Here is a 23,392-nt window from a genome sequence, read left to right on the forward strand (position 1 = left end):
TAGGAATTGCAATATGGTACGACGACAGATGGGAAGCGACAGTGCAAGCAATGCAGCAAGATAGAAATCATTTCATCAACAAGCATGAGCTAGGTAGAACTCATGGCCTGGAGAAAGGAACACTCTTTCCAGGAAATATAGCAATGCAGTTCAAAGGAATAGTTGGAGACATATATTAGCTTTGAAGGCATGGCATGTGGACAACTAAAAGGTTAGTTATTTTATGTCCAATGATAGTTAGACACAGTTGCGGAGATGGGCTGTGCAACTCAATAGTTTTTCTTTAGCGATTTAGGAAAATAAAACTCGCATGTTTCTGTTTCAAGTATGCAAGATGGCACGTTAAGTGTAGAGAGTTTATACTTAGCCACATTCAGAGAAATGAGTTCTTGAATGAGTTATACATAATCAGAATTTGCGAGGAATGAAGTGTTAGGCTCGGGTATCTTATGAAAAGGAAACCCCTATGCACTTTGTGACGTGCTTAACGAAGGGCGTGGGGGACAACATTCCAAGGCATATGACAACAAAATTTATTGAAAACGAAGGCCAAGTCGTTTATAAGTCCTTGTCATGTTGAACTAGATTCAAAAGGAAAAATCGGAAGGCGAAAGACTATGGCAACGATCATAACGATAAATTTAGGAAGAATCATTCTGTGCGTACAGTTAGGCATAAATGATTCAAGGGGAATTCAGGCATAATTTGGAGGAATTGGCTAAGAAGAATTTCAAGTTTGCATTTGAGTATCGATGCATGATTTGGGTAGCATCTGAAGCGTAATACACGAGACCAAGATGTAGATCAAATATATGATATCAATAGCAAGGAAATATAGCTAAGTTATGCTGATGCTAAAGCATGTAAGTTTGGCTAAGACGTTTTACGAAAACCAAAAAAGATTGTTGTATTTCAGAAGAGGTTCTGAAAGTGCATATCAAAGTTGAGACAAGTATAGTGTTTATACTGGGTCGCGTTCAACGAGGACGTTGAACGAATTAGGTGGGGGAGGTCTATGACCGGTCAGGCTAGTGAAGCGCCAAGATGGCGCGAGACAACATATCCGTCCTAGCCAGTGCTCAGCCAGGATGGCGCTGCACTGAGTAGACTGTTAAACGGAAAGATTGATGGACTTTGTAGGTCCAGTGAAGCGCGAAGGTGGCGCTACACTGTAAGGGCATTGGCCAAGTAATGAAGCTTATTGGCCGACACAATGAAGCTCATTGATGGAAAGGCGAGACAAGTCCAAAGTGACTAGATGCAACATGCGATGTTGGCATTAAGGCATATCCATGGAATTAAGTTGGCTCAAACTCAAGGATGATGCAAGAGTGTAGAATAGGCCAAGAGATGACCTATGCATTAGTTCAAGGATGGCCAAAGCTTGAACAATGCAAACAAGCTAGTAATGCAAGAGTGACATTGCTATTGTCGAGCAAGTTGTCTAAGTGAAGCATATGATGCATGATTAACCAGAATAAGCTAAGGAAATGGCTGAGATAATTGTAGTGCAATGTTGTCTGTGCATTGGCTTAGGCCAATAAGACTGCAGGGATATGTTGGCTGAATATTTGAGGAAGGCCAAGTTCAGTAAAGTGCAACAGTTTTGCAATATGGCTCACGTTACGGTTATGAGTTGGTTATTGGCTTCACAAGCGTGCCAAAGGTGTGAGACAAGATAGAACGGTTATATAGGAAGTTTATAAGCGTGGGAGAGTATTCATAACTGCTTTGGAATAGGTGTTGGATGTTGGCTCGAGTTTAAAGAGAAACTGGCCAAGTTGGCACATTATTGGCGGTTATGGAACTGCCCAATGGGACAGATGGTTGTCCCATGCGTGTGCAACAGTTGTGCACGATTTTTGGCTAGTAAAGGTGATGTATAAATAGTGTTGAGGCATGGAAAAAATCAGCAGGCTTACATAGGAGATTGTGAGACTCAAATTGAGAGAGTTTTTGTGAGGCTAAGGCTTGGTTCAAGAGGAACAAGTCTGTGTAAGTCCCTAAGTGGGCAAGTTTTTTATATCTTCCCTTTGATGCAATAAAACGAGTTGATTATGTCATGTTCTAAGTGTTCTTGGTTGTATGATTGTTGTTGGTAATGTATGGCAATGTTTGAGTGATTTATGATAAGCATTTGAGAAGTTAAAAAAAGTGAAAGAAGATTAAAAACTTCCGCTGTTGAACTGTAGTGCAAACTTATAAGGCTGAAATATAAGAGGACGAAGCTTGATTCACTGAACCACTGTATTGCTGGATTACACTTACGCGGGAAAATCGCAAGGTGCATTTGCAGGCATAAACCACCTAAACACCCTTATGTTTTTCCAATATTCTGAATTTAAAAAATCTTTTTTACTAGAAATTAAGTTTTCCGAAGTTGATACCAAACAAGTTAAATGTGAAGGCCGTATATTAACAAAAACTGTACTCCTAAGTTCCCAACCAGTGTAACACGTTACTAATACTGGCAATATTCTGGCCACTTCGATTAATTTCAATTCGGACAAGAAAGCAAAACACTCAAAATTTCCCCTAGTGATCTATCTACCTCTAATGGTATAAACCCTAGTTTAATCTGCACGAATGAGTACATCTCAATGTGGAGTTCCACTTGGAAATACCCAAAATTTGTCGAAAAAGGTCAGTCAATTGATAAACCTTTCCTTCCACGTCTGATTATTCTGTTTCTATCTTCTCGTCTTCTCTCTTCAAAATCAGTTATATATATCAGAGGTTAGTTTTATGGAAGGTGGGTAGCAGGAAACTCTGTCAGAAGTGGTAATTAATAAGTTTGTAATTGATAGAAATTTCAATATTAAAAAGGCATCAGTATCTCATTCTTTAGCAGAAGATGTTGAGTTCTCATCCTTTAAATTAGATGCTTTGGTTCTTAGAATTGATTCTATCTATCTAAGCTAGCGACTTAGTTTCCTCTACATATATTTGAGGATTTTTGTTCAGATTTACCATTCCTCTGCTCCATCTGTGTGACTTCATCTTTTGATCACTAAGGTTTGCATACTTACTTGGACTAATTTTTCAATTAGAATTTCATTCACTTCAAATATTATGTTTAATAGTTTATGTAAATTCATTGATTTGTTGCTTTTTTTTAGTTTTACCATTTTGATTATTTTTAGTTGCTAATTGTGGTTTAGGCTTCTGGAAAATGTTTTTTCGTATGCCTTATACTTTGCTCTAGGTAGACAATGGCTGAGAGTTTAAGCCTTACTTTTGCATGTTGTGCTGCATGTTTTAGATCTCATCTTTATTGTTGCTCTCTGGAGAGTTGGGGACTCTAGATTGTGTTGGAGTTCTCTTCTTGCTGTTTGGTTTCTTCTTTCACTGTTTATATGTGTTCAGTTATTCAAGTAATTTGTAGAGCTATAATTTGATGGGGTACTGGTCTTTGAGTACAAGTTAGTTCCTTCTGTTTGGAAGGGATTGATCCTTGTGCACTTGCATGACAAAACAGAAAGAGTCAGTTACATTGGATTTGTTGTTCAGAGAGATCATCTAGCACAACTTCATATAACATGGAAATCCCACTCTTTTCTTGGTAAAACTATGTGATCCTGCTTGGTGTCCTATATGGGTATGGAAATTTTACCTGAAAATCCTAAATTTGCCTAAAACCGTAAGCATGCAAATTGAGGCTTAGATATAGCAATCTAAAATAGCATGCAATGATACTAACGGCATAACAGTCAACGATACCGTTGACGGTATTACCGTTTTAATGATTGTAGCATCTCAGGATCGTGCACAGCCAACAACCGTTAACGGTATTATCGTTCGAATGATTATGGCCTCTCAGAAGCGCATTGGTATATGTCATTCACATTATGACAATTTTAACGATCATGGCCATTCAATGTGATTCTTTTAGTGATCATCGCCTCGCGGAAACGTGTCGGCCTTGTACAAAACCCGCATAGATCTGGCAGTTTAAAGGGAGGAAATTAACAATTAATCATGAATTTGTTTTTCTCTCTGTTTATTTCCTATTCTACTATGCATATTGTACTAAAATCTACCAAAAGGAGAAAAAAACATATTTCTCCTCAGTTTTACGGTATGCGCTGTCCAGATCTCTGGATTTTTATCTGAATATTACATAGTTAGAAAATAATGGCTGTAGCTAAAGTCTAGACTGGCCCTGAGAGGACTAGGGGGATTAAAAATGAAGCAAATTTCGGATACCAAGAGATGAATGCTGCTTACCCATGTGGGTTGGTGACGCACAAAAGTTTAGGTACAGATTTCATGTATTCTTCTGACTAGGAGCTAACAAACTTTAGAACTCATGACTGAGTAAAAGGCCCTATTGAGGATATACCAGAAGTCCAAAGCCCTTTCATCTTATTTATGTAAACTTCAAAAGAAAACTCCAAGGAGACATTATTTATTGGTGCATTATTTTGGGGAAGTACATTCAGCATAGATTTTGAGAAACTTATTTGTATTATTCTCTTTTTTCTGTCATTGTACTTAGAATCAGAAAAGATACTGAAGAAAGATTCAAAACGTTTTCACAAATATAGTTAAACACATTAAGGTACAATCCTAACATTTGTTTGTCACTTTGTTGATGTTTGGTGCATAATACCCATCAAAACAGCTAACAAGAAGAGACACAAATTTTTGAGAAAAAAAATCACAAGACTGTAAATTTTACTTTTCTTTGTAGTATTCATTTATTATGAGTATTAAACTTTCTTGTTTGATACTGTGTTCCAACTTTATAAAGATTAGTCTTCTTTTTTGCTTGTGTTTGTGTGTTACAGGGAAAGAAACATGAATGCATTAGCAGCTACAAGCAGGAACTTCAAGCAAGCAGCCCGGCTTTTGGGGTTGGATTCAAAACTCGAAAAGAGTTTACTTATTCCTTTCAGAGAAATTAAGGTGAGATTGTCCATTCTTCTTTCCTTTTTTTGAGTGTCTGAAAAATAGTTCTAATTTTTTTTAAGTAGAATTTTGTAGAGAAAAATAGGAATGCTTAAGGAATTTATGGAAATATATCAATATCATTTCATATTACTCTTGCTTATTTTGGAACTTATTATCATCCTTCGAAAAATTGATATGTGAACCTGACAGATAGTCAATCAATGGTGTCAAAAGGCATCATTTTTCCGTTGTGTCTGCGGCTCATTCATCCTGCACACCAACATGTTTAGGATTTCATCCCTTAATGCCTCTTGTCCCAATTAGGAAAAAAAAATTGGTTTAAAACCTCAATCTGCGATTTTACGACGCTAAAAATTGCATTTTAACTTGGTTTTCAGGTGGAATGCACGATACCAAAAGATGATGGGTCATTAGCATCATTTGTTGGATTCAGGGTTCAACATGACAATGCTAGAGGGCCCATGAAAGGAGGAATTAGATACCATCCAGAGGTTCATTATAGCAAATCAAAACTCTTAAAATGGAATTGCATACTGATACTTGGTTAAAAAAAACTGTTGATTTTGGATCTGATTGTCCTGTATGACATTGGCAACATATTTGAATATTACTCAGCAAGTCTGTCTGAATGACAGGTCGACCCTGATGAGGTGAACGCCTTAGCACAGCTAATGACTTGGAAAACTGCAGTAGCAAATATTCCATATGGTGGAGCTAAAGGTGGAATTGGATGCGATCCAGGGGAGTTAAGTATCTCTGAGCTAGAGCGACTTACTCGGGTTTTCACACAAAAGATACATGATTTAATTGGAATTCATACCGATGTTCCCGCACCTGATATGGGGACGAATCCACAAGTTAGTTCCAAACACTACTCATTTTGTATTCACAGATTTCATGTATCGGGTCAACTCCAGTTATTCTGTAATTTGGCTTCTATAACTGTCCGTGTTGGAATGATATAAATAAAACAGACAATGGCGTGGATACTGGATGAATATTCTAAGTTTCATGGCTATTCACCTGCAGTAGTGACTGGAAAACCCATTGTAAGTATCTGCTCAAAACCAAGATTATTCATTTATGTGTTACCCATTAGAGGTAACAACAGTTTATACGAAATTATGATCATTTAGTGGAACTTTAATAAGTTCCGATGGATACTTTTGGACACCTAAACTAAGTTATGTACTTATGTCCTACTTGCTTATATTAGTAGCTTTTTTTTTTGATTAAAATTCCAGGCAGAATCTTGGCTAAAAATGTTTATAATCGTTTGTGTCAGGATCTTGGTGGTTCTCTGGGTAGAGATGCGGCCACCGGAAGAGGTGTACTCTTTGCAACAGAAGCATTACTTAACGAGTACGGGAAAAGTATTTCTGGACAACGGTTTGTCATTCAAGTAATTCGATCCCCCCTGTATTTGTACCTTGGATGATATTTGTTTCAAATTAACCCTCATTTAAAGAAAAAAATCTATTCGACTTGTCTGCATTAACAAGAATAATTCCAGTATTGAGAAGTTGCCTCATGAAAGATTTTCGTTTGTGTTACTACCAGGGATTTGGAAATGTTGGCTCCTGGGCGGCTCAACTCATCCACGAAAAAGGGGGTAAAATCGTAGCAGTCAGTGATATAACTGGCGCCTTAAAAAACAGCAATGGCATTGACATACCGAGCTTACTCAAACATTCAAAAGAGAACCGTGGAATTAAGGGTTTCGGTGGTGCTCAGCATATTGACTCGAACTCAATTTTAGTCGAAGACTGTGATGTTCTCATCCCAGCCGCCCTCGGGGGTGTTATTAACAGGTTATTGTGCTTACTAATTAACTATACTTGGCAAGCATTCTCTATCCTGCTAGTGATGCACAAATTATGATGCTGTACCTAGGATCAATTCATTTTCTCTCTGTTTATTCCCAGGGAAAATGCAAATGAGATCAAAGCTAAGTTTATTATTGAGGCAGCCAATCATCCTTCTGACCCTGAAGCCGATGAGGTGAGAAAAAATTTTCCAATGATGAATGGGGACAAAAAGTATAAATTTGTACTACAAAACACAACTTAGCTTCTGATTTCTGTATTATATCTAGATATTGGCAAAGAAAGGTGTTGTTATCCTCCCGGACATACTTGCCAACTCTGGTGGAGTTACTGTCAGCTACTTTGAATGGGTTCAGGTAGCAACCTTAATCCTTGAATTTCCTTCTTTCTTCCTCAAGTCGGTTCATTTTATTTCGTTTTCTTTTGCTTTCCAAATTACATAAAAGAAAACTGGTGGTTTGATATTCCTTTTAGAATGCCTTTGCATTTATATGATGTTAATTTAATGCATGCAGAACATCCAAGGCTTTATGTGGGACGAGGAGAAGGTGAACAAGGAGTTGAAAACGTACATGACGAAAGGCTTCCAATCAGTGAAAGAAATGTGCAAGACTCACAACTGCGACCTCCGCATGGGAGCTTTTACTCTTGGAGTAAATCGTGTTGCTCGTGCTACTATTCTCAGGGGATGGGAAGCTTGAGACATGACCTCAAAAAGGTCATGGTAATAAATTGTAATAAATTTTCTCGCATCGGCAGAAATTACTAGTTATTCTATTTTCCTATTTTGCAGGAGAAGTAAAAGTTACATAATGCTTTTATTTTGCTTCTGTTATGAGGATTTTAGCTTTTGTACTGGAACAAATAAAATAAATAACATTCTCTGGAAGCTGTGCTATATATATTCTGCACGTATAGAAAGCTTTTATAGAAATTTAGATCCGACTGGGAATATGCTCCTGATGGTTGAGGAAAGAAACCACTAATTCCTTGATCTTCACGGCCTTTTCAGAATCAGGGTTAAGCAGATTGAAGACATGATCCTCCCGTTGTGACTCCATAATCTCAACAACACCATTCCATTTACTATTTCTTAACGTTTCATAATACAACCAGCCTCTGTCCCTGAACAAGTCTTCCCCTGCAACAAAAACCAGCACCCTTTTGCATCCTAAGCTTGAAAGGTTCGGGTCTTTGCAGGGGTTGATAAGTGGGTCATCATGACCAGACGATGATGGATATACAATCGGCCAAAATCTGTCCACTAATATCTTCTTACTCATATCTTTCTCCTCGGAACCAATGGGTTTCACATCCCAAAAGTGAGGATGAATCAAAACAACACCAGAAAACTGAAAACCATGCAGCACTTGTTTTCTTGATGAGTTCGAGCCAGCCGCATAGCCATGTTGTGCGAGATGTTAGCACCCGAACTATCGCCAGCCACGAAAACTCGGCTGTAGTCGACATAGTTGTTCAACCAGCTCTCAGCACCGTGCCCAGTAGAGTGAGAAAGTACCCATTCTACGACTCCCCAGGAATCATCATAGGCAACAGGAAGATGGTGTTCAGGTACTAGTCTATAACCTACGGATACCGCAACCACATTGGCACCGGCAACTAAAGAACGAACATAGTTATGGTAAATTGGAGATGAAGGACTCTGAAAACAAAAAGCTCCTCCATGAAAGTAAATGAGAAGTGGAAACCGTTTATTGAGCTGTTCTTGTTGTTGGGTTAATTTAGGGAGATAGATTCTTGAAGGAACACCATTTTCAGGTGTAACTATAACATCTTTTGATGAAACACCTGTTTTTGGGTCTTCCATAGAAGGTGGAATAGATTTTGTGACAAAAATCCTCTCTTTTCGACCATCTTTGTAAACCCTTAAAAATGGTTTAAATTCATAAACAATTTCACTCTTCTCCATTAAAGAAAGAAAAAGGAGGAGGAAAAGACTTTAAAGAAAAAAGAAGTTGCATACGAATTTTTGAGAATGCAAGCTGAGCTTAAATAGAGTGACGAGCTAGCTATACACTCCTTAGGAATGCGTAATATGAACTACATTGGAATAGATATCGAGAAACTTATCACCATGTGGTCAGGTTTTTCCTTCTTTCATTTCTTGTGTGAACGTAGGGATGAACAATTTGGAGACGATAAAACACTCCCCTTTAATCAGGTAGAACTATTATGTTGGCAGCACATTTCCAGAGTTGAAGTATGTACTGACCTGCACGTCAAGCACTTCGATTCGACCCCCCAATTTTTCCAAATTGTACTTTGAGATAGCTTGAGTTTTAGGACTTTTGTTAAAGCATCTCCAATGAATCTACGCCAAAATGCACGACGGGGGAGAAACCAAATTTAGCCGTCAATTAGCCGAGGGGAAGTAGTGTAAAGTTTCTGTTTCAATTTAAACCCGATATATAAGTGCGCCTGCTTTGCAAGCGGTCATTTAATGTGCATCCAAGTCTATCACAATTTTAATCACCCCTTAACAACGGACACAAAAAATAAATAAATTGGGTTTTACATAGGTGCAAGGGAAGCACCGATAAGATCGGCCATTAAGCTTTTATGTCCTGGGTTCTTAATTCAACTGAACCCACTTCCTTTACTCAAGCCATGAAAAATCCAAAATGGCACGATTCAATGAGAAAAGAACTTTCAGTTTTAGAAGCTAATAATATTTGGACTCGTACCTCTTTACCTCCTGATAAACAACCGATAGGTTGTAAGTGGGTCTATAAAATCAAATATCGACCCGATGGGTTTATTGAATGCTACAAATCTCGTCTTATAACCAAGGTATACACTCAAGTCGAAGGTATTGATTATCATGATACTTTCGCACACATTGCAAGACTCGTTATTGTCGTCTTTTTCTTTCTGATGCAGCTGTAAAAGTTTGGTCACTTTACCAATTAGACGTAAATAATGGTTTTTTTCAAGGTGATCTTGAAGAAGAAATCCATATGAAATTGCGACCTGGATTTTCCTGTGAGGGGGCGAATTCTGTTTGCAAATTAAATAAATCACTATATGGCCTTATCCAAGCTCTCGCCATTAGTTTTCAAAATTGTTTAAGACTTTTCTACAAGAGGGTTTTACTCTATCCATTGTTGATTACAACATTTTTACGTATAAAAAGGGTTCAATTTCTCTTTTTGTTCTCGTTTATGTGGATGACATAATTATCACCGAGAATAACGAAACATCAATTTCCAATCTCGAGAAATTTTTGGAAAAATATTTTTCAATTAAAGATCTTGGTAAACTTCAATATTTTTAGGAATTGAAGTATCTCGTTCAAATCATGGTATATTTTTACGCTAACGAAAATATATTCTCGATATCTTGAAAGATGCGGGATTGACAGGGGCTCGTACTTCTGATTCCCCTATGGAGCAACAACTTCAACTAAAGCCTAAGGATGGTCGACCTATGTCTAATCCAACTCTCTTCTGCAGCCTCATTGGTCGTTTGTTATATCTTACTATTACACCAGATACCACATATGTTGTTAATACTCAGAATCAGTTTATTAGTAACCCTCACACAACTCACATGGATTCCGCAAGTCGCATTCTCCATCATATAAAAGGTATTATTGGAAAAGGCATTTTCTTATCTTCGAGTAGTACCCTTCATTTAAGTGGATACTGCGACTCTGATTGGGATGGTTGCCCAACGACTCGACTATCTACCACATGATATTTTATTATGGTTGGTACTAGTCTCACCTCTTGGAAAACCAAAAAACAAGCAAAAATTTCCCCGCGCTTCTACTGAAGCGGAATATCGCGCTCCAGCAACACTCACGTGTGAACTCCATTTATTGAAGTATGTCTTAAATGATCTTGATATACCTCATTCAGAACCAATTTTTGTTTTCTGTGATAGTCAAGCTGTAATTCATATTGCCAAAAATTCAGTCTTTCATGAACAGACTAAACAAATTGAATAAGACTGTCATTTCATCCGAGAGAAAGTAATTTCAAAAATTATTGCACCTAGTTATGTTCGCTTCATCGATCAACTTGCAGGTACTTTTACCAAGCCACTAGGAGCATAAGTTCATCGTCGACTAACTTCCAAGATGAGTGTGGTCGACCTTGATAACCCCACTCTAACTTTAGGGGAAGTATTAGGATACAAGTTGGAATATACCGTGAATGGGTCCGGAATATCATTAGTTAATCCTAATTGATATGCCATATCTTTTGTTTACCTTTCTTAGTTTTTTTCCTTAATTTTCTCCGTAATTTCTTATATATTATTCTACAATCATACTTAATTAGTGATTTATATAATTTACGTTACTCTAATTGTTTCCTAGTTTAGGTTTATTTTCCATTGTAAGGATACAGATTCTTCAGTATAAATAATAAAGTTCTTCTTCATTTTTTTATACAGTGAACAACAATTAAACTGTGTCATTAGATTTGAAATGGTATCATTTTTTTAGGTTGTCTAGGTTGATCCTGGTCCGGAACTCGGGGTGTTACAACATAAGTAATACGTAATCAATTATATGAGATAAAAAAACAAGACTTGTTCTTGTTGAATTCATATCTTGAAAGATAGATTGCAAGTTTCATGCTCGTTAGAATTCAGACTCTTAATTCGGATACTACTAGATTGATCTTGGATATTGATTTTTGAGATCGTCGAAGAACTCTCCTACACAATCAGGTTCATGGACCTTTGGTATATACATATTGATTGTGGAAGAGAAAAGAGAAAAACTTTATATACAACTTGTTCAAGGGTTTTTTACTTTAACCTACTTGAAATTGTATTAGGTTTTGTATGTACAGGTTGCCAAACGAAAAATTTGGTGGTATACTTGGTACCCTCTTGTTTTCAATTGGTATCAGAGCAAGCAAACACCGTTAAACCTAATAAGTCAGTGTTTCTGGCGATCTGAATTTATGAATAAAAGTTCACTCTCTATTAGCATACCACCAGCCTTCAATGCCACAAATTACTTATGGTGGAAAACAGCTATGCGCTACTTCTAACAAGCTCGTGACTTTCAAACATGGGTTCTTGTTGTGAAGGGTTATACTCCTCCAATAGTTTTAGAAGGCGATAGAATTTTTGCTAAAGATATAGTTGAATATACTGGAGATGAAATCAGTGATGCACATCATAATTCTGATGGACTGAATGTTATTATCCATGCCATAAGCCAAGATCTTCAACATCATGTGTGTGTACGTGCACTATGTAGAAGGATGCTTGGGATATCTTAAAGATCGTATTCAAAGGAAATACCTCAAAAATGGAAGCAAGGATTCCAAACCTAACTTCTGAATGGGAAAACCTTCGTATGGATGATGAAAATACATTTGATGTATTTAGTCACAAGTTATCAAAAATGGTGAATGTCTAACATGTGTTAGGTAGGTCTATTTCCGAAAGGATATTGTGATAAAAATTCCGAGGTCTTTGCCATCTCCGTATGAGTCTAAGAAACATGCCATCACTGAAGGAAATGAACTTGCGACACTTTCGAGAAGCAACCTCATTGGAAAGTTAAAGATCTTTGATCATGAACAACACACTAAGGCCGGAAAACACATTACATTCAAAGCCTTGAAGAATACTGAAATACTTGATAAAAGTGAAAGTGTTAGTGCTTTTATGAAACATCTTGTTGATGACTACTGTAAGATGAAGATCTTGATAATTTTGTGTCTTTTATCACAAGCAATTTAGAAATCTTCTTATGAAGAGAAATAAATGTTTCACCAGAGAACATCCTTTTCATCAAACAATCCGTACAATTGTGTTACTCCTAAAAACGGGGATTCTCACGATGGTGATGATGAGGATATGCCTTACTGCTTCATTTATAGAGGGTTTGATCACTTTTCTAATGAGTGTCCTAATCGCAGAAAATACACTGGAAATAAGGGGCTTGATGCAACACTTGATGAGACATCCGAGCTTTATAACTCAGAAGGGGAAGATATTATCAGCGTTGCTCTCTTGGTTGAATCCGACAATTTTAATGAATATAAAAATACTCAATATTGATAGTTTCCTTGATGATTCTACATCAAACTCTCTGGAGGATGTGATGGACTTTTCACTCAATAATGAAGATTTCGTTTTCAACATTCAGGATCATCTTAATTTTGCATGTCTGTAGATACAGGTGGTATTCCCGAATCTCTCTCCAAAAGAACATATTCTTACGGTACTGCTCAAGAACATGACTGATACGAATTGATCTATGTACCTTGGTGACTACTATTATAGAGGCGGAATTCGGAATAATAATAGACGAAAACTAGAAAACATAATACACTCGAAACCATATTCGAATAAAATATCTTCTCTAGATTATGAACAAGAAAACTATTACAATTCTCTCTTTGTTACACTCACAATCTCTATAAACAATAAATAACCTTTAACTGTTTTTCTAAGCTTGCTTTTACAATAATCTAGTATTGCCTCACAAACTTTTCTCTAGGTCCGTGTATCACACAAACCTCCCTCTCTAGGTGTGTCTGTATTACAAACCACACTCTAGATCTTAATGTGTTTGTATCACAAACCACCCTTTCTGGTCTAGGTGTGTCTGTATCACAAACCACACTATCTAGATCTAAGTTTGTATGTATCACAAACTACACTCCAGATGTCTTTAGCTATGAGCTAAATATCTCTATTTATAGCTTTAGCGGTTTCCCAAACCTTTTAGGAATCTATTTCTTTATCTAGGAATAATTCCTTTTCTAGGTATATTTCCTCATCTAGGGATATTACCTTGTCTAGTAAGTATTTCCTTATCTAGGTAAACATCCTTACTTTGGTTTGGTTTAGAAATCTATTTTCCTTTTATAGGAATACTTCCTTAAATCAGTAATCCCTCCTAAATTACAATTTTATCCTCAATTCGTCTTGTTCCCTGAGAGAGAGGAAGATACACATGTATCATGCCCCCCCCCCCCCCTCAAGAACTTGAACTCCTGTGAAAGTTATATTTGGAGGTTACGGAACTCAAGAGTTCCTTTCACCCTGGTGAACCATCTCTCTTTGCTGGAAACTTGACCTTGACGTTTAATTTGAAAAGTGTACATATCTCCTCGTCTTTTCTTAGTCACTCTTCGCTTCATAACGCAATCTTGTTCGGGTGGTTCTTCTTCTTCTTCCTCGTTCTTTTCTTCAAAAACACCAGATGAAAACGTATTATTTTTCTTCGTCTTCGGCTTGGCTGTATAAGAATTCATGTCTTCTTGTAGCGTAGCCACCTTCTCTTCTTTAGTTTGTAGTTCGCTTTGCTTAGGATCATCAACTGACTATCCCATCTTTGGTTCCCTTATTCTTTAAACGTGTTCTTGCTTATTGAGTACCTCACCAAGCTGTTTGTAGAGATATCTAGTGATAACCATAAACCACGAGAATCTTGCCTAAAAGAAACGAACCTTGCTTTAATACCAACTTGATGCGTATCGATCTCTGTACCTTGGTGACTATTATTATAGAGGCGGAATTCAGAATAATAATAGACGAAAACTAGAAAACAGAACACACTAGAAACCAGATTCGAAGAAAATATCTTCTCTAGATTATGAACAAGAAAACTATTACAATTTTCTCTTTGTTACGCTCACAATCTCTCTAAACAGTAAATAAACTTTAACTATTTTGCTAAGCTTGCTTTTACAATAATCTAGCATTGCCTCACAAACTTTTCTCTAGGTTCGTGTATCACACAAACTTCCCTCTTTGGGTGTGTCTGTATTACAAACCACACTCTAGATCTAAGTGTGCATGTATCACAAATCACCCTTTCTGGTCTAGGTATGTCTGTATTACAAACCACACTATCTAGATCTAAGTGTGTCTGTATCACAAACCACACTCCAGATGTATTTAGCTATGAGCTAAACATGTCTATTTATAGCTTTAGCAGTTTCCCAAACCTTCTAGGAATCCATTTCCTTATCTAGGAATAATTCATTTTCTAGGTATATTTCCTCATCTAGGAATATTACCTTGTCTAGGAAGTATTTCCTTATCTAGGTAAACTTCCTTACTTTGGTTTGGTTTCCCAAACCTCTTAGGAATCTATTTTTATTTTATAGGAATATGCCTTAAATCAGTAATCCCTCCTAAATTACAACTTTATCCTCAATTCGTCTTGAGGATTACTAGTTCCCTGAGAGAGAAGAAGATACACATGTATCAATGACAGTTCTTCAAGTACAAACAAAAAGTAATATATGTCAACAAGCTGCAAGGGAGGGCTACTCGTTTGACAAATGTGCTTCAACTCTTCCAAAATCCAAAGAAATGTAAGGTTGTACCCACTTCCAATGTAGTCAATTTCGGATGAAATGGCCGAGATCTCGCCGGAAAATCCATTTTCGGATGCCAAGGTAATGAAAACTTTAATATCACCGAAACAGAATATTGACGTTAGAGCATTGCTCGATTGAACCCACAAGTTTTGCTATCTCAAGCTTGTTTTCAATGTTAGGTGATCAAAACTATATCTTGATTTTTAGTCTACTAAGTCAAGTTTCAGATAGGTAAGAATTGTAGTATTAAATATCACCCTTGAAGACTGAAGATCGACGAAGACATTTGGAAAACTTCTGTATCAGGTACGTGAAGAATGAACCAGTATATTTTACTCACTATACCATCAGTCTATCTATTGATACCATGGCGTATGATTTGCAAAGAATATGTTTCGACTCAAGCTTGTAAAAAATATCGAAATATGATTTAGCGATTAGATTTTCAAAGGTCCTTAACATTATTGGTTTTATGAATTAATTTGTGGATCAATTGAAAATCGCCCATGCAAATGATTATATCACTTGGGAATGTTTCAAACATCATAAGATAGAAACATGAACTTACTGAAATTTCTACTCATGGTAGGTTGGCGAACCAGTTTGTAAACCATAGATATCTGAGATATAGAAATATAGGAAGGTTGGCGAATCAGTTCGCAAACCGCAAGTTCAGTTGGGTACAGTTTATGAACCCGGTTGGGGAACTGATTTTATAAGTTGGATAAATTGGCTAGCAGTTAGCGTGGTCAACTGTGTTAGATAGTCTAGTAGGGTTGGCGAAATAAGTTCACGAACCGTAGCACCCTGACTCATGTACAAGCCCTACAGTTGGCAAACCATTGTACCAATTGTTCCGATAATATTTAGCATATGTCAAAAATCTTATTATTTTAATATGTTTAGCATTGCTAGAACTCTCTTAAACACTTCTAAGACTTCATTAATCACTTAGACACTTATGTGTGTGTATCATGATTAATCTCTTAGGTGTTTAAATGAACATGAAATAGCTTTAAGTTCTTTGTCTAACTTGCCAAACCGAACAGTCATTATACACGGTTCTGTAACTGTACCTATGTGTATAGTTTTCTATTGTAGTTTGAAGATCTAATTTGTTTACTTGATTCTCAAGTTATCTTAGCTTGAAATCTAAGCCAATCCTGGTCTTTAAAAACTATAAATAGAACATATCTGTCAACTTGGAAAATCAATCTCTGACACTTTGTTCCCTAGTTGATTCTAGAGTCGCCTCTATTGACCTTTTAGGTCTTCGATTAAAAAGACTTCGCTTTGGGATTCGTGAAGCCAGGTTCGACTATCTTTTCCTTAATAGTCCGTGTATCCTGATCTTGATTTTCTGTTATCGAGGTTTTTGTAATCTCTTTCAGGCAAGATAGATAGTAATCGCAAAGTTCTCTTCGTCTTAGACTTGTTATTTTCCCAAGATAGATATCTAAAGACTGATCTTAGTTGATCTTTCGACGATTGTTCTTTATATGTGGTTAAGAATATAGGATGCTCTTCAGGAGTAGTAAGTTCCGGATTTGTAAGATTTTCTAGCTTGTCTATTGCAAACATATTTTCATACCTTGTGAGGTTCAAGAGACATAAGGAGCACGACTATAACTGAATTGCTTGGAGAGTGGATTCGGTCTCAACTACATTCCACTCTGAAGTCTGATAGTAGGCTAGTGTTTGTATCGGCTTAATACAGTGTGGTGTTCAATATGGACGAGGTCCCGTTTTTTTTTTGCTATTGCGGTTTCCTCGTTAACAAAATTTCTGGTGTCTTGTGTTTTTCCTTTTCCGCATTATATTGTTTATCTTTATAATTGGATTTACAAAGGTTTGGATGTACTCAATCTAAGTAGATACGTCCGCTTAATTTTAATCGATTACGAGACTAGTTTCTTGTAGAATTCGTATCTTGAAAGGCATATAACAAGTTTAATCACTTGGCGGAATTCATATTGAATTATTTGGATACGACTAGATTGATCTTGGATATTAATTTTGAGATCGTCCAAGTACTCTGTTAACAATCAGGTTCACGGACCTTGTGTCTATATACGTATTGATTGAGTATAGATTGAGATTGAGATATTAACTTTATATACATATTGTCAAGGATCATTAAGTTGGTCTACTTGCAATTGTATTCAGTTTTGTCTATACGGGCTGCCGAATGAAAAAGTTGGGTGTATTTGGTATGCCCTGCGTTTTCAACTGTAAGAAACTTCCTCGAATGAACTATTTTTATTTTTCATTCATGACAGGCATATCTTGACAACATCGGTAATGCAGGTGAATCAGTGCACCAAAATTGTTATCATGGAAATTGATTCCCTTTATGTCTTTTAATTTGTTTAATCGCAATTTCATTTTGAACCGATTATTAATTTTTTTTAAAATATATTATATTTGCAAGCATACTCGTTATTTTTTCTTAAATTGATGAATTGTTTTATTTATTTTTAAATGAATTGTTTTATATTTTCGTTATTTTTTCATTATATCTTAACATACGAAATGAGTGAAGAATGTTTGTTATAAAAATTATACATAAAATATGGAACCGAGATTTCAACGAGAATCAACCTGAGACAATGTTGTCTCAGTGTCTCGGTCTCAGCCGAGAAAAACTGAAATCCGATATTGACTACATTTCCCTCTTTCTCCTAAAGGTTTGAATGATTCTCAAGGAAAGGATAAACCTAAAGGAGGGAAGAGAAATAGATATATATATATATATATAACGATCAAGAAATATGGAAATTGACAAATCCGTGCAGGAATCTAGTGGTGATCTTAGTGATTCTCACCTCAACACAACTTGATTTTGTTGAAATATGCATTCTTGTCTCATGTGCCCATGAGCTCAAAGGATGTAATTCTAGAACTCTCATGAATCGCACACACACACACAGACACATATATAGCAATCCAATAACAAATCTTTGGAAGAGTTCCAAAAATATAGTGAGAATAGAAAAGGAAGATGATTGACCGTAAGAAGTTCCGAAATAACATAAATTCTTAATAACAAGGATTCCGTCCACGAACTAGAATTCCTACATGAAGGGTAAAATGCCAATATTAGTTTGTACCAGGAGAAGCCTTCTCAACACCATTACTTGAACTATAGAGAATAATTGAGATGTTAATTGTGGTAAATATGTGTCCCAAGAATATATGAATACCTCACCAATTAACGCCATAATTTTTTAAGTTTAAATATCAATTGTATGATTAGATAACTTTTCTAAGAGCATACTTTTTATCATACAATTGATACCCACATCGAGTCATTATATTTTGGACTCACTATTACACTATTAGTGATGTGGCGCCACCAAGTCATAGACAGACTTACAATGGTGTGTAAAAAATAATTTGACATTATTAGTTTTTGCAACTACGTCAAGTACCATACAGGATACGTGACCCACATACTGGACTCATCTCAATGGAGCAAGGCTCAACAGTTAGAGATGGATGTTTATTATTCTGTTTTTTTTTTAATGGCTACAATTGACAAATAATGTCACAAAACTAGAGTCCAACTTTATTACGAAAAATAAACATCAAAAGAAGATGGAGTTTGAAGTAATAATATTCAAGACATAAACTAGATAGGTAAGAATACAAGACTTCATTAATTATAGTTTTGTGACCAAGGTTTGTTTGGAAAACAAGATATTAGCAATTTCGAAAATCCTCAAGATATGCAATGAATATCTTTTTTCCAAAATTAAGAAATACCAATTGTATTCACTGATATCTCTCATAGATGACAACTAATATTAGCTGGCACGTATCCATGCAGTTTACTTATATAATAACTAGAGATATGCGAACCCCTGGGTATGGTAAGCATATAACTCGATGACAAAAATATACTTGAACATCAAGATATTAGAGTTTATCACATGTTCAAATCACTATGTCGACACTAATGAGCATTCTAATTTTAACCCGTGTATACCTTGATGTCTGCAGAAATTTGAAAATAACATACATATCGAAAGTATAGAATTCGTTGAGACTTTGTGAGGATCAATCATGACTATGGATCTGTCTTATGCTTAGGATCGATCATGAATTCATATTTCAACTATGTTTCGCAAGTCTACTTCTTTAAACTAAGTTTCTGATATTGTTTTTAATCATCATTCAGGTTTCAAATTCATCCGGAAGTTCATTACACCAAATAATAACGAATTACCAATTAGTGTGATGTCTAGAACACGTCCATATACTCAAGTTGTAGAAACAACTAGTATATCATTATTTAATGATACTTTTATTATAGTATAATAACCATGTCACTAATACTGAAGTCATTGTAAACAAACTTAACTTCGTATGTTATGTTTTCAAGGAATAGAGACTTGAAAGAACAAATAATAAAAATGGAATAAGTCAAGTATGTAGTTACTAGCCTCATACTGAAGGATGATATCCTCGTCATCTTCGATATGTCTTCAGGTCTTCGTGACTAATCAGAGCAAGTCTCAACATTTCTACTTTCCTAGTCTAACTTAACGAAGTTGACTTCAATAATCAAATCAAGCGACTTCGAGTTTTGGAACTAAAATTGACAACCAAACTTGACGTACCAACGCTTGGTGGGTCCAACCAAGCAATGCTCTATTAGTTTTCAAAGAGAGGCAAATGGTTTTTCTTTTTGATAAGTTACATTAATTCATAAGACTCCAGATCATCACAATACATATCCTTATGAATCAATTTAAATCGATAGTAAGCTTGTTGATAGTTTATCTCAAATTAGTCATTTACCCTGAAAACATTTATAATTTTTCTCCGGAGATATCATGGGGTTGTTTCTAACCCGATCAATGATCACTTGCTTCAAAAACTTGGATTTGATACATACTTGACTTTCCATATATCCAGTTATATTCTTTAATACACCTCATCACTCGAAAATAAGATAATAATATATAACGATGATACTCATCGGGTAAAAGAAGGCGAAAACATATGAAGGATGAAAAGATAAACCTATCACCATTAAAAAAAATATCGAAAATATGATTATTTTTTTCACCCAATAAAACGCGTGCAATTTAGAAGGAAAAAAAACCTCAAAGATGATATTATCTTTAGTAATTGGCTTGGCGTGAAACTCCCGAAAACATCTAGTGGTTTTCCATTTTTTTCACTAATTAATGTACCTAGAGGGTTTACTATTCTTTTTCGTACTATCAAGATCATGAACGTTTTGAAAAGAAACTTTAGCAATATAACATTCCTTACGTTTTGCACGCCATGATAAAAAAACTGTCAAACTCCTGAAATTTCTTGTGCCCACAAATGACTTTTTCTTCGCTTTCCAACATCAAGAGAACCGTTAAAAAAGCTTTTTGGCTCGCGTATCTTTTAATGGTGAAGAAACTACATAAGGTGATTTAAGAATATATAGATGTTGAAGCGTAAATGGCGAAGAAGGTGGCAGAGAATCCAAGCATTTTGGTGTCAATCTCTCGCGATAAAGGTTGAGAGTCTACGTATCTTTTTGATTTGAAAACTACTATACAGTGACAGAAACCAAAAATCTGAACAAAACTAGTCATAAAAACCCAAGGTGACCAAACTTGTGGTACAGAAATCCCACTCAAATGTTGAGATTCATTAAAACTCCATCTTAAACTAAATTATACAAAAACCCCAAAATTTTAAAAAATTGATACAAAAACCCCAAATTTCAAAATTGGTTTCATCAAATTTTATGATGAAACCAATTTTTGGTTTCATCAAAATTATATTTTTTGGGATTTTTGTGTTACTTTTGTTTAGGCGGGTTTTTTGTGGATGGATAGTGACTCCTTTGGGGTTATAACTCGCGGACCGAAAACTGAATCAACTATAATATGCAACTGACCAGGTCATGATCCCTACTCTTTAGGACGCTTAAAATAGAGTAAATCCATGTAATAACCATCCCCCAACTTTGACCAACTTGCTCCAAGTTTCATTTACTTATTTGTTTGTATAAATGACTGCAATGACACAATTTGTATCTGACCATTACCCTTGTCACACTATTCAGGCATTGATCATGTCTTGGACCAACACATAGGTCATTGCATGACCTATTTCATGGATTTAATTCCTTGCTTGAGCCAGGATGACTCTGGAATTCCCGAAGATGCATCATTATACCAAAAATATCACATGTGTCAATATATTTACTTGTCCTTGCTAAATGATGCATCAGTATGTTGTTGCATTTGTTGATCCACTTGACAAGGGGATAACAATGAGGACGTTTGGATCCTGATCCTTTGGTTAATAAATTTTAAGTTTTGGGTAAAAAGAGTGTTATTGTTATTTTTTGGTTAACACAGTCCAAGAGCCAATTTCTAATGGTTTTTATGTTCCTTCTCGTATGGGAGGTTGGGGTTGGAACCCTGTGGTTGTAATTGACCAAAAGAAAATCTTAAAATGAAGGACTTAGAGCAACTCCAATGGGAACCATCTAATTTATTGATATGCATGTCCAGGTGGATGGAGAAACTGAGTTTTGGGCAGTGGGAAGGGTTTGCCGAAGCAAATTAAGCCGGTCGACGCAGTTGGAGACGACCGACCCACATTGGGCCGAGTCTCGGCGATCGGATTTCCAACGGATATTTTTTCTCCTATAAATATTCAACCCATTCAAACATTCAACTCACACCAAAATTCAATCTTCACTTGATCTTTTTTCACCAATCTTTCTCTTGAAATGTCTCATAAGGCAATTTCGCTATTCTGTAAAAAAAAAACTTGAGGCTGTTGTAAATAAGATATGTGGTAATTTTAAAAAAATCAAAAATGGTAAAAAGGAAAAAGCAGTGTAAGTTTTAGAAGTTAAACCAAGAAAATGTTCCGTTAAAAAGCAAAGAAAAGCCCCAGTTTTTAAAGTTAATAACCGAAGTTTCAAAAACAAAGGACAAACAGTTCATGAGCGCGATCAATGGAAGTTACGTCAAATGAAAAAAAACAGGAGGCCAAAGATTGTACCAGATTTTTATTGATGTAATTATTTATGTTCTTATTGAGTCCAAATTTGTGCACCCCTCAAAACCGGGGCGCACATTCCGGCCTCTTTTATTGGCCCAAATTTCTTAAAGTGGTTTTGGGTTTCCTCTTAATACTCTTAAAGTACTTTAATTTTTTTCTTCCTAAAATTGTTTTGAAAACCTAAAAACAGTAAATACGACAATTAACACCTCTTTCCTGTTTCTTGTATAACCATTATTTTTTGTTTTTCTTCTCTACGATTGATTTGGATCTTTTGGAAACACCCCATAGTGTTTCTCTTTTTGAAAATACTCCATAAATTTTCTCCTTGATCGTTATGAAATTAATATGACATCTTCTGATTTCATGGTTTACAATTTTATCAGAGATTTAATTTTTTTCCCTTGAATAAACTTTTATTTGAATTTTCGAAGGTTATCTACATTATACATATAAGTTGTATTACAGTTTGCTAACAAACTAACAACTCATCTGGAACTTGTGTAATATACTATTCAAGTAAATGAACCAATGAGGATATTTTCTTATATGGAATTTTACATCTTGAATTTGATAAATATGATTATGATGTAATCTTCATGTTAATAACCAAGAAAAAAGATCGAATGCGAAAAAAGATAGTTTCATGTAAACTAAGAAAATTAGATCTTTGATTCTTATTTTTCAGAAACTCTTTGAGAGAACGGAGGCACAAAGAAGAGGAAAGAGGATTTCAATGGAGTTTTTACTGCTTTTCTATTTTAACGAATAAACTAATAAACTAACAAAACCAAAACATTCACGAATAAACTAACAAAACCAAAACCACTTTAAGAAATTTGGGCCAATAAAGGAAGCCAGAATGTGCACCCCCGTTTTGAAGGGGTGCACAAACTCGGACTCATTCTTATTATTGTCTAAGTTTATATCTTGTAAAAGAAGTGACAATAATATTAACTAATGAAAATATTTAGACCAAAAAAGTTGACTTCTATTTTATATTAAGCGATACTTATTACATTTAGACTTACATATATAATAACTTGATTTCATAACTACAACAATAACATCAAGCATTCGAAATGATTAAACTCTCTTCCGTTTTCTTCAATAAACTGGGATTGAGCCATGGTTTTCTGAAAAACAGATAAACAACAAGTTAGTTAATATGATTTTAATTAAACTACGATGTTCATTTTTCAATGAGGACAAAGGTATTCAGATACTCACCGTTTATTTGTTGGAAAATCCATAATTATATTACGTTGAGCCATTCATAAAACTTCTGTATAACGTTTG

General features: G+C 35.6%; 1 protein-coding gene and 1 pseudogene across 3 annotated transcripts; one reads left to right on the forward strand and one right to left on the reverse strand.

Annotated features, from left to right (window-relative positions):
• Positions 1-2,470: 2,470 nt before the first annotated feature.
• On the forward strand, positions 2,471-7,642 carry LOC113309825 (glutamate dehydrogenase 1). 3 transcript variants are annotated; one of them, XM_026558339.1, is made up of 10 exons: positions 2,471-2,643; positions 4,791-4,908; positions 5,292-5,405; positions 5,550-5,771; positions 5,889-5,963; positions 6,200-6,316; positions 6,475-6,725; positions 6,840-6,915; positions 7,010-7,096; positions 7,256-7,642. In XM_026558339.1, exons 2-10 carry the CDS (start codon positions 4,801-4,803, stop codon positions 7,439-7,441), a joined length of 1,236 nt encoding a protein of 411 aa, XP_026414124.1. In that variant the 5' UTR covers positions 2,471-2,643; positions 4,791-4,800; the 3' UTR covers positions 7,442-7,642. The 3 variants fall into 3 exon arrangements, with proteins under 3 accessions (XP_026414124.1, XP_026414123.1, XP_026414125.1); XM_026558338.1 differs by lacking the exon at positions 2,471-2,643 and adding an exon at positions 2,719-3,015; XM_026558340.1 differs by lacking the exon at positions 2,471-2,643 and adding an exon at positions 4,543-4,561.
• On the reverse strand, positions 7,534-8,670 carry LOC113312845 (annotated as a pseudogene).
• Positions 8,671-23,392: the final 14,722 nt, after the last annotated feature.

This window comes from Papaver somniferum, chromosome 9 (genome assembly GCF_003573695.1).
Source record: "Papaver somniferum cultivar HN1 chromosome 9, ASM357369v1, whole genome shotgun sequence".
Taxonomy (NCBI): Eukaryota; Viridiplantae; Streptophyta; class Magnoliopsida; order Ranunculales; family Papaveraceae; genus Papaver; species Papaver somniferum.

What these genes read in the sequence shown, in the direction of transcription:
- LOC113309825 (XM_026558339.1), top strand. Translation starts at nt 4,801, where the DNA reads ATGAATGCATTAGCAGCTACAAGCAGGAACTTCAAGCAAGCAGCCCGG. An exon ending in ATATGGGGACGAATCCACAA is followed by an intron (nt 5,772 to 5,888) that starts GTTAGTTCCAAA and finishes TAAATAAAACAG; the next exon opens with ACAATGGCGTGGATACTGGA. An exon ending in CTCGGGGGTGTTATTAACAG is followed by an intron (nt 6,726 to 6,839) that starts GTTATTGTGCTT and finishes GTTTATTCCCAG; the next exon opens with GGAAAATGCAAATGAGATCA.